The sequence below is a fragment of the Myodes glareolus genome, chromosome X, assembly GCF_982192425.1.
Source record: "Myodes glareolus chromosome X, mMyoGla1.1, whole genome shotgun sequence".
Taxonomy (NCBI): Eukaryota; Metazoa; Chordata; class Mammalia; order Rodentia; family Cricetidae; genus Myodes; species Myodes glareolus.
Window position 1 is genome coordinate 92,002,200 of NC_142053.1, and position 18,513 is coordinate 92,020,712.

Below are 18,513 nucleotides of genomic sequence, written 5' to 3' on the forward strand. Positions count from 1 at the left end.
TGCAGCTCTCAATATCCTTTCTTTAGTCTGAATGCTTTGTGTTTTGATTATTATATGACGAGGGGATGTTTTTTTCTGATCCAGTCTATTCGGTGTTCTGTATGCTTCTTGAACCTTCATAGGAATATCGTTCTTTAGGATGGGAAAGTTTTCTTCTATAATTTTGTTGAGTATATTTTCTGGACCTTTGAAATGCAATTCTTCTCCTTCTTCTACTCCTATTATTCTTAGATTTGGTTTTTTTTATTGTGTCCCACAGTTCCTGAATGTTTTGTGATGAGAATTTGTTGGATTTGCTGTTTTCTTTGGTCAGAGTGTTTAATTTCTCTATGGTGTCCTCAGAGTCTGAGATTCTTTCTTCTATCTCTTGTATTCTATTGGTTAAGCTTGTTTCCGAAGTCTCTGTTCGTTTACCCAGATTTTCCATAGCCAGCCGGCCCTCGGTTTGTGATTTCTTCATTGACTCCATTTCAGTTTTCAAATCTTGAACTGTTTCTATTACCTGTTTGATTGTTTTTTCTTGGTTTCCCAGAATTTCATTTACGGATTTACTCATTTCTTCAAACTTTTTGGTATATTTCTCTTCCAATTCTTTACTCATTTCCTCAATTTTTTTGTTATACTTATCTTCCATTTCTTTACGGCAGATTTTCACCTCCTGTTTAAATTCCTCTATTATTTTCATAAAGAAGCGCTTAGAGTCGATTTCTTCTATTTCTTCTGGAGTAGGGTGTTCAATTCTTCTAGTTTCGAGCTCCCTGGATTCTGGCGATGTCATGTTGCCTTTCAGGTTGTTGGAGGAATTCTTGCATTGGCGCCTGCCCATCTCCTCCATTCTGGATGAAACTCCTCAGCACTTTCTGGATAGAACTCCTTAGCACTCTCTGGATAGAGCTCCTCAGCCCTCTCTGGGAAGAAGTCCTCAGCAGTGCAACAGGGCTAGCTGGTCTTCCCAGGACCCAGGAGACAAAGGGCCCGCAGCAGTGGGGGGAGGGGAGGGGTCCCTTGGAACACCGAAGACCCTGCAGCAGAAGCTGAGGGGGGAAGGGCTGTGCTCCCTTCCCGGACAGGCAGGCAGGCTGCCCAGGCTAGCACCCACTCACCTCTCTGGGAAGAGTGCCTCAGCAGTGCAACAGGGCTAGCTGGTCTTCCCAGGACCCGGGAGACAAAGGTCCCGCAGCAGTGGGGGGGAGGGGAGAGGTCCCTTGGAACACCGAAGACCCTGCCACAGAAGCTGAGGGGGGAAGGGCTGTGCTCCCTTCCCGGACAGGCAGGCAGGCTGCCCAGGCTAGCACCCACTCACCTCTCTGGGAAGAAGTCCTCAGCAGTGCAACAGGGCTAGCTGGTCTTCCCAGGACCCAGGAGACAAAGGGCCCGCAGCAGTGGGGGGAGGGGAGAGGTCCCTTGGAACACCGAAGACCCTGCCGCAGAAGCTGTGGGGGGAAGGGCTGTCCTCCCTTCCCGGACAGGCAGGCAGGCTGCCCAGGCTAGCACCCACTCACCTCTCTGGGAAGAACTGCTCAGCAGGGCAACAGGGCTAGCTGGTCTTCCCAGGACTCAGGAGACAAAGGGCCCGCAGCAGTGGGGGGAGGGGAGGGGTCCCTTGGAACACCGAAGACCCTGCCGCAGAAGCTGAGGGGGGAAGGGCTGTGCTCCCTTCCCGGACAGGCAGGCAGGCTGCCCAGGCTAGCACCCACTCACCTCTCTGGGAAGCACAAACCAGAATTTTAAAAGAGACAAAAAAGAAATATACACACACTAATACAAAATTGTATCCCAGTTGATTTTAGAAATAGATTTTGTGCCCAAAACACCAGATAGGATCCACTGCTGGAGTAAAAAGAATATGAACATAGGGAGAGGTTTGAGTAATAAAGGGGGAAACTGGTAAGAATATGAATATTTATATGTAAAGTATAGACAGACAGTGATTTACAAACTCAAGTGACTTAATCTCATTTCTGTACTAATCAAATACCTTGAAAACTTGAGTCTGTATAATAAATATATCTATTTTTTCTCTTAAATTTACATCGCTGTTCTAAGCCCTCTTTCTGATCTTCAGCTTTTTCTCTCAACACTCTGAAAATACACCTCTACTTTTCCGAGTATCTGAAGGAGGATACTACTCGTGAATATTTTCAAATATAACATCTGATGTGAAATCTTTAAAGAGACAGGAGTCATGACAAAGGTTGGGATAATTTGTTGTGAAAAACAAATTGTGCAAATTTCCTATCTCCATGTTTAAACCACTAGATCGAGATTAAAGACAGTTAGCTCGGGGAGGGTGACTTCTGGAAGGAGAATTTCAGAAGGCAAGCTTCCCATTAAGGTGGAGTTGAAAGTGGCAAGGGATTAAAAGTACAACTAGTATTAAACGTACTATGAGATTTAGTATTGAGTACTATGAGATTGAGTACTATGAGATTGAGTATTAACTAGTATTAAACATCTGTGAGATTGAGAATCTACACATCCCATGCCACAGGGGGCGCCAGAGAGGCGGGGCTTCTGTCAGCCGCTGTGGGGGTGGGAGGGGGGTGTCCCTTCCTTTGAGACAGCAGGGATTTCCTTCACCACGCTGTGAGGACAGGGAGGTGTCTCTGCGGAGTGCCGTCCAAGGCAGCTGACTCAACAAAACCAGGAAATAAACCCCAGTTTCTGTCATTCAAGGTGAGGAGTTTCAGGGAGGTTGAAAAACAGCCAGCTCAGAAACAATTTCCCCTGCTCTTGAACCCGTGCCCTTTGGTCTGTTTCGGGTCCCTTTAGACTTTCCTCGCCACCAATGGCTGGCTCCCTTGTCCTTGTTCTCAGTAAATTACCACCTCAAAGTCGAGGACCATCACACCAATTTGTCCTGACCACAGGTCCCTTGTTGCTGGACTTAGTCCATCTCAGAATAAAACACTCCACAGTGCTACCCTGGCAGCTTTCCTTCCTCTCACTGCCGCCTCCTCCCCCTCCATTTAGCTACCCTACGCTACAGCGCCCCCTCCCTGACTTCCCGCCATTTTCGTCAGTGGCGCCATTTAAAAACGTGGCCTATACTCTGGTCTCTATATTTACAAAAATGAATAACAACACTTTTCTCACCCTACTGGAAGCCATAGTTTTATTTTTAGTCGTGTCCAATCTCAAAAAGCAGGTCCACAATGTATGTGACACGAGTCTCTGCAAACCGTAAGAAGCCTCATGCCAAATAGTGCCCTTTTAAACAAATTTGGTCCAACTCGGAGCAATGCCTCCATCTCAAAGAATAGAACTTGTTCTCCACTTATTTCATTTTTTTGTCTGTGTGTGTTTTTGTTTGTTTGCTGAGAAAGTATTACTCTGTAGTTTTAGAGCCTGTCCTGGAACTAGCTCTCCTAGACCAGGCTGGGGTCGAACTCACTGAGATCTGCCTGCCTCTGCCTCCCGAGTGCTGGGACTGAAGGCATGTGCCATCACCGCCCAGCTTTAGTTCGTTTTTAGTTATCCCTATCTTTGTGTGTGTGTGTGTGTGTGTGTGTGTGTGTGTGTGTGTGTGTGTGTGTGTGTGTATGCACATGAGTACAGCTGCAATCAGAAGCCACAAGAGGGTGCTGGGTACCCTGGAGCCAGAGTTACTGATGATTGTGATACATACTCCTTGGGTGCTAAGAATGTAACTTGGGTTTTCTGTATAAACAGTATAGACTCTTAAGCACTGAATCATCTCTCCAGCTTCATTGTCCTCAGTCTTAAGAAATCCTGAGCTCCTCACTCATTTTGCTTCTATAGTCTCTGGAATGAGACACTAAAGAAAGGGAGCAGAGGTAGGAAAAGCCCATGATAAGAGAAAATGTAAGGAAACTTACTGAGGTGGAGATACCAGTGAAGATGACTTACATGTAGCTGAGACTCTCAAATACTTGTCAAGGTAAAGCTGCTTCCATTAAGCAAAAGTAGTAAAATATTCCATAGGAAATTAAAAAGCAGAACATTGAGTGAGTTCTGAAGGAATTAACCACCCTAGGTGAGTCAGGACGCTTGATGCATATCCCTGGCCTCAATCCTAAGTGTACCCATGAAAATCTATTGGTCCGTTTCTATACAGGGATATGAGGAACTCAGTGTGGGTAGAGAGACCTCAAATCAGCATAGAGAAGAATCTTATATATGGCCAGAAATCAAGGCAAGGATGCAGAAGGACCTATTTAAGTCCTCCATTAATGACAGTCTGAATTGACAGGGTAGTTGTGATGGAAGAGCCACTGGTTTACTCCAGTTTTAGGAGGTAGTTATACTATAGTAGTGACAGGTTGTTTTTTTTTTTCTTGTAAAGAGGATGAACTAAATCCACACTAAAAGGCCTTCTGGGTATTTCATGTAGCCAACAAGAAGAATATTGTCTAAACAGACACTAGAATTGCTCAAAAATGGCAGCTTCAGAGTAGGAAAAGAAAGAGGCCTAACACTTTACAACTGGTAATATGAACTAGAGGAACTAAGAGGTTCTTGGGATCTCAAAACAGAAGTCCTCCACTGCCACCCCTGTTCATTAGCCCAGAACAAGAGACAAGACAGAGGAGTCCCAGTCTAAAAAAAGTTTGTCCCTTCTTACTCGGGGAATGAGCTTTGTGTAACAGTAGCATGTTGAATTCCAAAAGCACTGCACTCATGGAAACCTGCAGAGGCAGCCTTAGTTTCAAACAAGGTTTTTGCTCTCTGATTAAAGTGTTCATATCATCTTCTGTTTCTTACAGCTGTTTTCATCACCAGCACCCTTCTAACATATTCTGTTCTTGTCCTTAGCCAGAGTCATCATGCCTCGTGGCCAGAAGAGTAAGCTCCATGCCCGAGAGAAACGCTCCCAGGCCCGAGGTGAGGCTCAGGCTTGCAGAGCTGCTCAGGAACCAGCAGAAGAAAATCTGGAGGCAGCAGAAGAGTCCTCAGCTGCCTCCCAGAGCCAGCCTGGGGCGGAGTCTTCAAGCACTCTAAAGGCTCCTCAAAAAGCAGCACCATCTGCCTCAACTGCTCTGAGTATTTCTTCCTCTGAATCAGATGAAAGTTTCTGTGAGGAAAATGATACATACGAAGAAGAATGTCCTCTTAAGGCCAATCCCTACACCAGCTGCCCGCACCAAGATGTGATCGACAGAATGGTGGTGGAGCTCTTAAAGTGCCTGCTCCACAACTACTATATGAAGCAGACTAGTAGCAAGGAAGAAATGCTGAAAGTTATCACCAAGAAGTATGAAAAGGACTTCCCTGAGATCTTCAGGAAGGCCTCCGAGAAGCTCGAGGAAGCCTTTGCAATGGAAGTGAGGGAAGTCAACTCCAGTGAGCCCTCCTACAACCTCATCAGCAAGCTGAAGCTCCCCAACAATGGAAGGATTCGTGCTGGCAAAGGATTACCCAAGACTGGTTTTCTGATGAGTGTCCTGAGTATCATCTTTGTTAATGGCAATTGTGCTAGTGAAGAACACATGTGGAAAATCCTGAAGAAGAGGCAGATCTATCCAGGGAAGAGACACTGCATCTTTGGTGAGCCCCGGAAGCTCATGACCCAGTATTTTGTGAAGCTGAAGTACCTGGAGTACCGGCAGGTGGCCAACAGTGATCCTCCACGCTATGAGTTCCTGTGGGGTCCCCAAGCCTATGATGAAATAAACAAGATAAAAGTCCTGGAATTTTTGGCCAAGATCAACAAAACAACACCTAGTGCCATCGCTGACATTTACTTCAAGTCTTTGAAAAATGAGCAAGAACAAGCAGAAGCCCAAGATGAAGGTGGTTCTGATACCACTGACTCTGCTAGTGAAGGTTCCCCAGTAAAATTACCAGCAAGTTCTACCAAACCTTTTGATGTTTGAAGTTTTCCAGTCATTCAGATAAGGACATAAAGCATGAAAAAAAAGTGTTCTTCAAAATTTGAAAGAATCTCAGGGTTACTAGGTCACTGAAATGGGAATAGCAGAGGATTAAAACATGGCCAGGTCTAGTTTCCTTTAATTGCTTTCATTATATGGTTTGGTAAAGTTAAATGTAATAAATGAAATGAAATTGTTTTCCTGGTTTGTAAAAATGGTAGATAAAGTCAAATGTTTATGAATTAGACTTTGTGTTTATTTACTGATACTAAACAAATCTATATTAAATATATTATCTTTAAAAGTCCATATGAAAGTATTGAAAAGGTAATACAATATCCCAGCCTTTAATTTTAGAAAATTTGTAAGCCAATTTCTACAGTTTTACCAGTAATACTGAATTTCCCCTTTGTGACTTAAGTTAAAGTTAAAATTAAAAAAAAAGGAAAGAAGAATGATGGTTTTTCTTATGAGAGCAGTCAATTTGAAATTCATTGAGCAAGGCATGTGGAAAATTCAAACTCACAAAACTTGGAAAATGGATACAATTTTCATTCATTGGTCATGAAGATGTTCAGCTAACTCAATTTTAAAAGTAATGAATAAATGCCATTACCTTAGAGGATATGCCTTACTGTTTATGGGGCAAATCCTGTAAGTCTATGCTATCAGTTTAGAGAAAACAAACACTGGAGAATGGGGTGGAGTGGTGGTATATTACCTTAATTTTTACAGTTCTGGATGCTGAAACTGTAAGATCAAGGTGACAGTTCCTAATCTATCCTTATTTAAGACTTTGAGGGAGGGATGCTGGAGAGATGACTCAGTGGTTAAGAGCACTGACCACTCTTCCAGAGGTCCTGAGTTCAATTCCCAGCAATCACGTGGTGGCTCACAACCACCTATAATGAGATCTGGTGCCCTCTTCTGGCCAACAGGCAGGATACTGTATAAATAACTAAATCAAAAAAAAAAACCTTTTGAGGGAGGAAAAGGACAGGGCAGTAAGGGATGGACAAAAGTAAAGGATATGTGAGGAAAGGGAAGGAAGGAAGAATGAGATAAGAATGGAAGGAAGAAAGGAGTCAGTTAGGTAGAGAAGTAAGAGAAAGAGGAGGAGAAGTACAAAAGCATAAGAGTGAGAAAAAAATTCTACCTTTCCAGTTTTCATGTAACTAACATAAAAATGGGTGGGGCTCTTTCTCACTAAATACTAAATGGGATGTCTCCATCAAACCCCTCCCCTAAAGGCTCAGGCGTCCATGTGAAAGATTAAGCAAAAAGATGGTAAGATCCAGATGTGATAGTTGACTCCAAGGAAACTGTCTTCCAGACACAACTGGAATGAATTTTAATCATCTGGGACAGGACTTCCTATACTCAAATTAGTGATGTCATTGAAAAGTTTCTGTACCCTAATAATAAATGCCAACATAGCAATACAAATCAGGCCACATCAAACAAAATTAGTAAAAGCCCAGGTTTAATGGATAAAACACTCCCAGATGATTTTCCAGACACCTCCCACACCCAGAGAGGAGATGGGAAAGAGAGACCAGAAAACCACATGTCTGTTTTCTGGGGGTAGTTTAACTACCCTATGGGAGTGGCCTTGAACATCTCTGGGGGAGGGTTTATCATTTGGCAGGCTTTCTGAACAATAGCAGGGTTTGGAGAGAGATGGGGGAGGGGGCTTAGGGTGGAGCTTCCATCAGAACATCCCAGTCTCTTTGGGTATAGGGACTCTTGGTTCATGTCTAGCTGCTTCCCGCAGGCATGGGATGATGTGTGGAAGGGGAGTCAGGAGTTGGTGACTTCACACTCAACAGGAGGTGTGAGAGGAGAGGCATCCAGTTAACTGCCTTCCTGGAGACTTCAGGCATTTGTTTCTTGAGGAAGCAGAAAAGGCAAGTTGCTAGGAGAAAAAAAAAACAGAAAAACAGATTATTATCACCTGTCCTAGTTGTACTGACAAAGACAGATGTGCCATGAAAAAGAGCACATAGGCCTTTCAATTGTGACATCTTGTTAAACTAGAGGGTGGAGGGTCCCAGTTGCTGAACAGACCAAGTATCTTGAATAAGTGCCCGCTTGAGCCTGGAGAGTTAGTTCCAGCATGGATGTACCAGGAAACTGGCAGCTGAAGGTGTTGTGAAGGCCTGTGTCCACCAGGCCTTGAGAAACTTAGGAACTAGCTGAGGGAGAGCAGGGCAGGCTTATTTGGGAAGTTGGGTCCATTGGCATGGGGGCGGGGAGAAAGCTGTCAGCATGTAAGTAGAGAAGGGACCTCAGAAGGGAGAGGTAGGGAAGGTACCCAGCCAGTGGAGGAGTTTGGGCACGGAGGTGGTGAATGAAGAGGAAGAGTCTTCTATAAAGGAGTTTGAATGGACTTAGGCCTGTAGGAGAATGTGAGGTGGCCTGGAGGTGGGTAAGGGAAATGGGAAGAAGGGAGGACCAAGAAAACGTGAATTCAATGGAGAGCTTTATTAGCTGTTTAGTTTGCTGGCCTTCTCCACCTTTCCTGAGGATTGTGGGGATGTGGAGCTTCCAGAAAATGTTGAGTACTTCTGACATGATCTCCATAACCCTGGAAGTGAAGGCTGATCTGTTGTCTGTTTGGATGATCTGTGGAACGCCAAATCGAGGAATGATGTGGTCCAGGAGTACATGAACCACCATATCTGCTGTTTCCCTGGAGGTGGGAAATGCTTCTACCCATCCTGAAAAGTGCCAACAAGAGGTAAGAAGTGATGGAGTATTTCATGAGTAGGCATGGGAGTAAAATCAACCTGCCAGTCCTTGCCTGGATGATGTCCACAAAGTTGGTGCACAGGTTGATGTATATGGAGAACTCCCTGTGGATTGGCCTTGGCATACATCTGACAGTAGGAGTCAACCTGTGGAATGAAAACTCAGAGATGGGTGGGGTCAAAGAGGCATTCTTAAGAAATGAAAAAAAAAAAAGCTTTGGGTCTGGTGGGTGTCTAAATTAATAAACAATGCCTGGTCCTGAGGAAGGATGAGATGGTTATTTAATTAGAAACATCCATCCTTTGTTTATGTGGCCTCTTTTTTCATGAGCTCAACCCTCTCTTCTGGTTCATAACAAGGCTGACAGGAGTGAGTAAAGATCAAAATATGTTCTGTTGCTCCAGAGGAGCTAGAGGTCAGTCCCTGGGGCTACCGAGTCAGCATGGGCATTGCTTAAGGCCACTGGGTCCTTAGAGGACTGGTGTCCTGGCAGTGAATTAAGGCTACTCCCGCAGGGAGCTGGAGGGTCTCCAAGAGCTTAGCTATAAGGGGTCCATTAATTATGGGAGTAGCCTTGGTAGTGAAGTAGTCCCTTTCCTTCCAGGGCAGAGAATGGGTATGGGCTATTAAAAAAGGCATGTTTAGAGTCAGTATACATATTATCCCATTGACCCTTGGCTATGTGGAGCACTCTAGTCAAGGTGATTAATTCTGCCTTTTGTGAGGAAGTTCCCATTGGCTGGCAGGTCGCTCAACTCTTTTAGTGGAAGTGACAACTGCATATGTCACCTGGCGGTTTCCTGATTTGTCTAAAAAAGAACTTCCATCAACAAACAGGGTGAGTTTGGGGCTTCTGAGTGGTTGGTCTAGGAGACCAGACCAGGATGAGCATAAGGCTTCCATAACCTCTGGGCACAAGTTAGAGGAGGTATCAGAGAGGAAGGCAACAGAAAGGAACTTTGCAGAGTTTAGGGAAGGACTGGAGGCCTAGGTAATCTGAGGGTTTTCTAGAAACAGTAAGTTAAAGACTTGGACTCATGAGGGCCCAAGGAGGAAGAGATAAGAATGACTTAGAAGGTCTAAGGGGTGGTGAGTGGAGTATACCATAATTGGCTTGAACATGGTGATCTTGAGAGCCTCCCAGGTGAGTTCAGTTGCCACTGCCAGAGCTCTCAAACATGGCTGCCATCCACAGGTGGTGAAGCCCCGCTGTTTGGACAAAAAGACAACAGCCTGATTCTAAGGCCCAACCAGTTGAACTAGGACTCTGGTGGCTACTCCCAACCTTTTATCTGTATAAAGGTGGCAAGGTCTCGCGGGGTTGGGAAGAACAAGGACAGAGGCTATTAGAAGGGCATCTCACAGTAGAGAGAAGTGGCAATAAATGGTGGCCAGGTGTGTGATACGCCCCATGGTGGTCACTCTGGCTGCCTGGTACAGAGGCTTGACTGTAATGGCAAAGTTAGGGTTCCAGTGATGGCAGAATCCCATTAGGCCCCAAAATGAGAGAATTTGAGCCACTGTGGATGGGGGCTGTAAATCCCACAGAACCTGGACCCTGTCAGAGGTGAGGGAGTGTCTTAGACTCCGGGCTGAGTTTATTTATTTAGATGAATACACCACTGTTGGAAAGCATAACTCAGGCTGAGCTGGTGAGACTCGATATTCCAGCGATCTGAGGAAGTTCAGGACCAAGTGGTGGCCTGTTGTGACAGAGGCAATGTGGGACTGCAGAGAAGGAGATCATCAACCTACTGGAGAAGTGTTCTAGGACTGGAGTCAAAGGCGGAAAGATCCAGAACCGGGGCTTAGCCAAAGAAATGGAAGTGGTCCTGAAAACCCTGAGGGAGAACAGTCCACATAAGCTGTCTGGAGGATTGGGTGCCATGGTCCTCCCAGGTGAAGGCAACGAGGAAGTATGAGTCAGGGTGTAAAGGGACAGTAAAGAAAGCATCTTTCGGGTATGGAACAGTAAACTGGGAAGTGGCAGGAGATTGTATGGGTTGTTAACTACTGGGTGAATTGGAATAACTGCCTCATTTATGAGGAAGAGGTCTTGAACCATGGTAAGCACCAGAAGGCTTACGCACAGGAAGAATGGGAGTGTTGCAGGGTGAGTCGATAGGAATTAAAAGTCCTTGAGATAGAAGGCGGGTGATAATAGGCTGAAGACCTCTGTGGTAGGTTTCAGAAGTAGGAAACTGGGGTCTGGAAGGGAAGGAAGGGGGGTTCTTAAGGTCAACTAAGACTAGCAACCACATAGGTATGGATATATCCCATACTTGGGGATCCACTGGATAAGGGAACAGGACAGTCTGGTGTAGAAACTTATGAGGCTTTTAAGGGGAGAAGAAAGTGGGACTCAGGAGTGAGTATGGGGCTCAAGGAGAGTGTGGTTCTAAAGTGGCTGAGTATGTCACAACCAAGTAGAAGTCCAGGGAAAGCAGGTATGATTAAGAAAGTGTGAGAAGAATCGCCCTGCAAGAATGCAAGGAAGTGGCCAGGTTTTAAGTGGGAAGGAAAGGGTCCTGTTCACCCATGACAGAATTTGGTGAGGGAACTGCAGGACCCAAGTGAGCTGTTAAAACAGAGTAGTAGCTCCTGTGTCCAAAAGAAAAGCAATGGACTTACCCTGTACCTGCATTGTTACCATAGGCTTGGAAAGGGCAACGGGAGTCACCAAGTCTGGGCTGCATCAGTCCTCTGCCAGGCTGAGTAGTTCGAAGGCTGAACAGTCTCAGCTACCGGTGTTTGTGAGGCTGGGCCTCTGTGGCATGGCATAGAGGATGAGCCAGCACAGGGGCATTGTGATTTTCAGTGTCCAGATGTCCACAGACAGGACTTGGCCTCATTGGTGGCTGAGAGTCAGGGCAATATCATGACCAGTGTCCTTCCTGACTACGTTTGTAGCAGGCTCCTGGCAGAGTTAACTTAAGCTGAGCTCTGGCAGGATGGAGTCTCATGGTTGGCTTACTTTGTCCATATTGTAGGGGCGCTGGTGGCCTCAGGGCAGCTGCTAAGATTTGGGCTCTGAGCACAGCCTTCTGTTGCAGCCTTGTCTTTCAGGAAGACTCAGCTGCCTCTTCTCAGGCATTAAAACTTTCAAGGGATTTGGGGGACCGTCCTCAGCCTTTTGTTTTAAATTTCTTTCTAATATTGGGCACTGACTGAGAAATGAAATGGGTGGCTCCTGCTAGGGAGGCTACATCAAGTTGAATATACTAAACCGTGGTCTCATGTAATTGATTTAGAAAAGTGGCCAGGTTTTTGTCAGCTAGTTGTGTAGTCTCTCAGAGCTTATCAAAATTAACAAATTTTCCCAAGACCATCTGTTATGATCTGCTGGCCTGGCCTGTCACCTGGGTACCCTGTCCCTTTAAGAGACAAGCCCCACTCACTCCCAAACCCCCCCTTCTGCCAAGGCAAGCAGATCTCCAGCCTCCTCCAGCCTGTGCTCTCTTTCTTTCCATCCCTCTTCTAAAGAGGTAACCATTGTCTCTCTTCCCCTCTTTCTTGTTCTTTCTCTCTCTCTCTCTCTCTCTCTCTCTCTCTCTCTCTCGTCCTCTCTCACTTCTTCCCAATTATTCTCGTGTCTTGAAGGTATTAGAACATATATAATAGTCTCATGAAAATTAAAGTACACAGGGCTAAAGTAATGAATACAACCATGTACTATGTTCCCTTTCTGTTGTTAGAAGCAGGGCCTGCTGGACTCCAGAAGATCCTGTGTGTTAGAAAATCTGTAGTAGGACAAGCCTACCTTGACCTGAGCAGCAAGGTCATTGATTTCAGTAATTCTGGCCACATCTGGAGATCTTAAGTTAAATGAAAGGCATTTCCCCTTCCATAAGTCACTAAATAAACTCTACACCCAAACTCTCCCTCCACATGGCATATGTCTATCTCTCACATACTATAGTCTCCAACCCACTAAGGTGACCCAGAGCCGATGCCTCAGGTGACTATCACTGCTCCACCGAGGCCTTGGGTGACCCATCATAGTGCCTCGTGGGACCGGTCTTCCACCTCATCTTTTTAAATCATAACATTGTTGTATGACTCAGCCAGGCTGTCTCCACATTCCCTCCTGCATGCAGGAGGGCTGGCTGAGGAAACATGGGGACCCTGGACTTAGACCAATTCCCAATGCTGCAAATGGTAAGGTTCCCTCTTCCAAGTCAGCTTTGGCTCACATTCACCTCTTATTGCTTCCCATAGCTAAAAACCACACAGAATAGTCTTCACATTGTTCACATTTTTTTTCCTTTTTGGACCTCTCATAAGTGGTCCTTGCTATTCCTGCTGCTTGGAACAGTCCCTAGTCCCTGGTTCCTGAGCTGATTGGCTGGGAATCAGCTTGGCTTTATTATCAACCCCGGCACTAGCCCGGAGACATCTAGCTAGTTGCCCTGGGGTTTGCACTGTTTTTTGCCATTCTCACATTTTCAGCTGTGGGAAACAAACCTGCAAAAATTATCAGCTCCTTTCTAATTTCTACCAGCAAACAGGACTGCTGGTTTCCACTCACTGAGCAGTGCATTCATTTTTGGGGTTTGGGGCCCCTCAGATACTGCTCCGTTTTTGGCCTAGTGCCTCTTGGACAACTGCCCTTCTCAAGTTCTTCCATAGCACTGCACTCATTGAGCAGTGCATTCGTTTTTGGGGCCCGGAGCCCCTTGGATATTTTTCTGCCCCACCCACGGAAAATAGGCTGACATTTCTAATTTCTACCAGCAGACAGCTACATTTAAATAGTCACACCATGTGGAAAACCATGGCTGTCACCATTTTCTTTGCACTTAACAAAGAGAAGAGCCAGTGGTTCTGCCCCTAGCCAAAGAGCTCTGTCAGTAGGCTCTCCAAGTGAGGTCCTGCCCCTAGCCAGCTTTCTTTTGTTCACTTTTCATTTCACTTTATGTATATAAAACGTAATTCAACTGGGTGTAAATGTATGTAGATTTACTGATAAATGTTAAATAGTTGTCTGTTTATTATATCTCATTCCAGAGTACAAAAACAATAAGTCTCATATTTTAAATTGGTATGTACTTTTGAGTCTCTTACAAAAATATTGCATATGCAATCCAACCCTGATTTAAAATATATAGAGCTGTTCTTTACTATTGTCAGTTCTACCATTAAGATTCTATTACAAGCAAATTTTTCTATTTTCTGTATTTTACAAGTATAAATCTTACCTGTTGAGAGTCAGTACAGTCAAGCTTAGACCCAGCTTTGCAGGCAGATTCTATATGGTAGTTATAACTTATCTATATGGTAGTTATAACTTATCTATACCTGATAAATAGCCCTCAACTGGTCAGAGATCTTGAGAATATGGCATTTAAATGTTTAATCATTAAAAGACTTTCTATAACAGAGACAAGTTGGCTCCTAGCAGCAGCATTCCACTTCCTCCAAAGAAGACAGAAGGCAGGTAGGTACAGAAGAGTGTCCATCTGCAATTTGCTTCATCAAGAGAAAGCACTGACCATTGGGCAAAACTGCCTTTCATTTAAACTTAAGATCTCCAGATGTGGACAGAATCACTGGAATCAACAGCCTTGCTGCTCAGGTCAAGGTAGGCTTGTCCTACTTCAGATTTTCTAACACACAGGATCTTCTGGAGTCCAGCAGGCCTTGCTTCTAACAACAGAAAGGAAACATAGTACATGGTTGTATTCATTACTTTAGCCCTGTGTACTTTAATTTTCATGAGACTATTATATATGTTCTAATACCTTCAAGACACGAGAATAAGATGTACTACAAGTAGATTAATCACCTCTGACCAATATAATAACAGCGGTTTTTCAATGTTTGAGCATTATTTCCTAGCTGTGTACTCCAACCAGATAGTACCTACAATGGACTCACTTCCTGGATGTTGAGCTTATAGTTTTCCTTCTAAGATTGGTAGATAGAACCAAAAGACTAAAGCCCTGATACATACATACATACACACATATATATGTGTGTGTGTGCATGCACTCTTTCACTTCTACTTGTAGAGAACCTCTGCCTGTAGTTCATTTGTTTCTCTCTCACTATTCTAAAATGGTTCTCAAACAACAAAATGCTACTCGTAGTCAAAACAAATCTATAAAAGACAAATAAATAGATTTTAGATTTTAAAATTTTTGTATAGTGGCCCTAGGCTTTGTTTTTCTTGGTTCATGGTGCTTGAAAGGTTAATATGACATAGGAGCTGGTTTTCCGCCCACCTCTAGGTCTTTGCACAGTACAACATCCTTTCCTAGGGTCTTCCCAGTTTGTAACCCTTCTTGGAGCCTGACCTGATGGGTTGCTCTTCACTGAATTTTTCTCTGAAGGTTGCATTCTGTTCTCACTAGAGTGGATAACCTCTGTTACAAAACCCTGACTGAATATTCTAAATCCATGGTAGTATCTTCTTTGTCATGGATGTCTATCTTCAAATTCTACTTTATATGACATGCTAGACATTTCCTCTCTCTCTCTTTCTCTCTCTCTCTCTCTTACACCTTATATCCTATTTTTTCTCTCTATGACTTTTCAAACATTTCATTTTTACTAGATAGTGTTTCTAAATCTTTGGTTTATACACATTATTTTGCAATAAGAATAAAAGTAGATTTTGTCTTTGTGAATTAAATTGGGAAGGTTCGTTTTTGAATTTTTTTAGAATCCAAAATGGGAGAAATGTTAACTTTTGCAATTCTAATGTGTTTCACTAGTTTTATCTTATTCCATATATTCTAAATACACTCAATAATAAGCACCAATAATGCTGGCTTAAAGGAAAATGTTCTTAACTATTACTCTTCAAATATTAGAATTTTAAACAACAGAAATATTTATCTCTTATTTTACAATATTAACACTTTAAAAATTATTTTATTTTTTTCTTACAACTTATACCTTTTTGTTCATAGTCTCACCAAATAGTTCTAGTTTGCCTAGAAGTAGAAATTCTTGTCCTTCTATGACCCAAGTGCTGGCATCACATGTTCATTGGTGGGAAGAAACACTTTCATTGAGAACCCAAAAGCTAATTACCAAAGATTTGTTGCCAAAATATACCTGGTGATGGCCAAGAATTCAGTGTTGATCCTTTAGGCTATGAGTCTGTCTGAGGTCCCAGAACTTGAACTGAAACATCCAAGATTGCTATCCAGTATGTTTTCACCTACAACTAGTAAAACCATACTTTTTGTGTTCTATAATACCTTATGAGAAAATTCTGAGTAATCAGGCAGAAGGAATAGCAAAGAAAGCTACAGATTTTCTGGGTGTTTCTGACAATTCTTGCTTTCATCACAAGGCCATGTTCAGCAGCTCATCCCTCATCTAGTTGGGGTAGCATGAGATACAGTTTTCACATCCTGTTTAGAAAAAATGGCTTTATTAGATGGAGGACAAAAATAGCTGTGTTCTCTTCTTTCCTGCTTAAATAAGTAAATTTTTAGTGCTTGTACTTTTAAGTGATCAGTTGTTATGCTTCAAATAATCTTATCAATTATTTTTCCCACATAAAATATTGTACAGTTTTAGTATTAAAAAATTCACAGACCTTTTTTATGACTTAGCATTGGGTTGAATAGAAAGCTAACATAACCTCACAGTAAAGAAATCATTCCACATTGTAAATGACAGTGTGAAAAATACAAAAATGAGGGCCTAGAGAGATAGTTCAGTTATTTAGAGCACTTGCTGCTCTTACAGATGATCCAGGTTTGGTTCCCAACTCCTATATTGGATGGATGGCAACATCCAATAACTCCAGTTCCAGGTCATCTTGCACCCTCTTCTAGCCTCTGAGATTGCCACGTATATGCATGGTATGCATACATACATGTAGCCATTCACACATACACATAAAAAAGCAACATGTTTAGTGGCTGCTATAGAAACCAGTGTGGAGGTTCCTGAAAACTGAAAATTGGTCTACCTCAAGATCCAGCTCTACCACTCTTGTTCATATACCTAAAGGACTCTCTATCTTACTACAGAGACACTGCTCATCCACATGCATTGCTAATTTATTCATAAAAGCCACAAATTAGAAATAGCATAGAAATCCACCAAACTAAAACAATACACATGTGCACAGTTACACAATATAAAAATGAAATTATGGAATTTTCAGAGAACTGAATTGAACTAAAATCAATCATCCTGAGTAAGGTCACCCTGATAGCAAAAGACAAATATAGCATGTTTTCTCTTATATGTGGATTTTAGCTTTTAATATATGTGCTTCAATCCAAATAACTACAAAGGTTAGGTACATAGTAAATGACCAGGGGCAGGAGGGAATTTTCCAAGATAGAGAAAATAGAATCTAGTACTATAAAGATTTAAATAGAAAACTAGAATAGGAGGATTAAATGGTGAAGGGGGTCAGAAAGTAGGGTAAAGGAGGGACCATGGATAGTTTATTTAACACAAAGGCCTTTTGAAAAACCATATGGAAACCTACTACTATAGATGTGTCCTAAAATATATACATATGTGAAAAGAATTTAAATAGAGTTTTCATATAATGGGGGAGACAATGTCCCAACTAGACATTTTATGCTATCACATAAAACATCCAGTGCCAGAAATGGAATACACCTTGTTGAACTATTCACCAGAGGAGTCCCACAGGTCCTCTCGTACATAGCAGGCTATTGGCAAAGGTACTTGTTACTCTTTAAAACCTGGTAGTAAGACCCTATTGCTGAAGATTCCACTTACATTGAACAAGGAGAAGTCAAGATGGTCCCCAAATAGAAACTCCACCTGTTAGTGGAGGTTGCTTGTTCATTCCAGACCACCCAAACCCAACATACAGAAAAGTAGGAAACAGTATATAGCTATGATTTCTGATTCCTATTAGGTAAGGAGAAAGCAGTGCCTCTTGCATGTGGTTGGTTACCTGGGAGAGTATATACATCCCTGGTGAAAAGAACTATTGGCTCTAGTCTAAGAAAAATGCTTGATTTCTAACTGGTGATGAATTAAGAGATTTGATTTGGTGTGACAGTGATTCTTCTGGTTTGGAATGAAAGCATTTGAGAATAATATTGAATTATTATCCATGTCTGAGAGTGTAATTACCAGGAAACATCTAGAAGGGAAGCCTACTGTGTGAACCTAAGCCACGTTGAGAACCTATATACATGGAATTCTTATAAGCTAGGTGTGATGGCAACACCGTGTCACAGTATCTGGTGGAAGAATGACAACAAAGACAGTCATGGACAAGGTAAGGATCTGACATAGACTTCCTGAAAATTTTAAGAAATCAAAAACATGGAGTCTGGAGGGGCACTGAGGTTAGTGAATCATAGCCTCTGTTGTGAAAAGACATACTGCTCCTGTGTACATTACCATTGGGGCCAGATCTGCATTTCTGGAAATAGGTCAAAGTATCTCTAGGTTGTCGGCCTTCACAAAGCACAATGTAAAACTCACTGTTTCCTTTAGTTCCCAAGCTGGCTGATGCATGTGTACAGAAGCCTTGGTTTATGTTTGTCATGTTTATGCTTTACATGTTTATGTTTACTTTGTACAAGTGAGAGGCTTCTGAATCTACTGAAACTCTATAGGGTTCAAAAGCCATATTCATGGAAACAATACATACTCACTCAGGACCTCATGCGCTCTTCACACACTCACTCAAGGCTTTCTCTGTTCCCCACAAAACATGAAATCCAAAGTTATCAAAGAGAGATGACTCACCACTAGATTTGGAAATACAGAAACAACAAATCATTTGCAAGTGGTGTCAAACTTCCAAACACAGAGGCAATAAACTCATTTGCAGAGACTAGTCTCTGGTCCATGGTCACCCACGTGTTGGATATGGTTTTCATCTCATGCAATGGGCCTTAAGTCAAATCAGATATTGGTTTGTTACTTTCTCAAGTTTCTTTTTTTTTTACTTTAAAAAATTACCAAT

General features: G+C 42.9%; 1 protein-coding gene across 1 annotated transcript; it reads left to right on the forward strand.

Moving 5' to 3' along the window:
* Window positions 1–4,787: 4,787 nt before the first annotated feature.
* Window positions 4,788–6,076, forward strand: LOC148117415 (melanoma-associated antigen B4-like). The gene has a single exon (XM_087902886.1). It carries the CDS (start codon window positions 4,788–4,790, stop codon window positions 5,835–5,837), a length of 1,050 nt encoding a protein of 349 aa, XP_087759012.1. The 3' UTR covers window positions 5,838–6,076.
* Window positions 6,077–18,513: the final 12,437 nt, after the last annotated feature.

Coding starts and splice junctions, on each gene's coding strand:
- LOC148117415 (XM_087902886.1), top strand. CDS start 4,788: ATGCCTCGTGGCCAGAAGAGTAAGCTCCATGCCCGAGAGAAACGCTCC.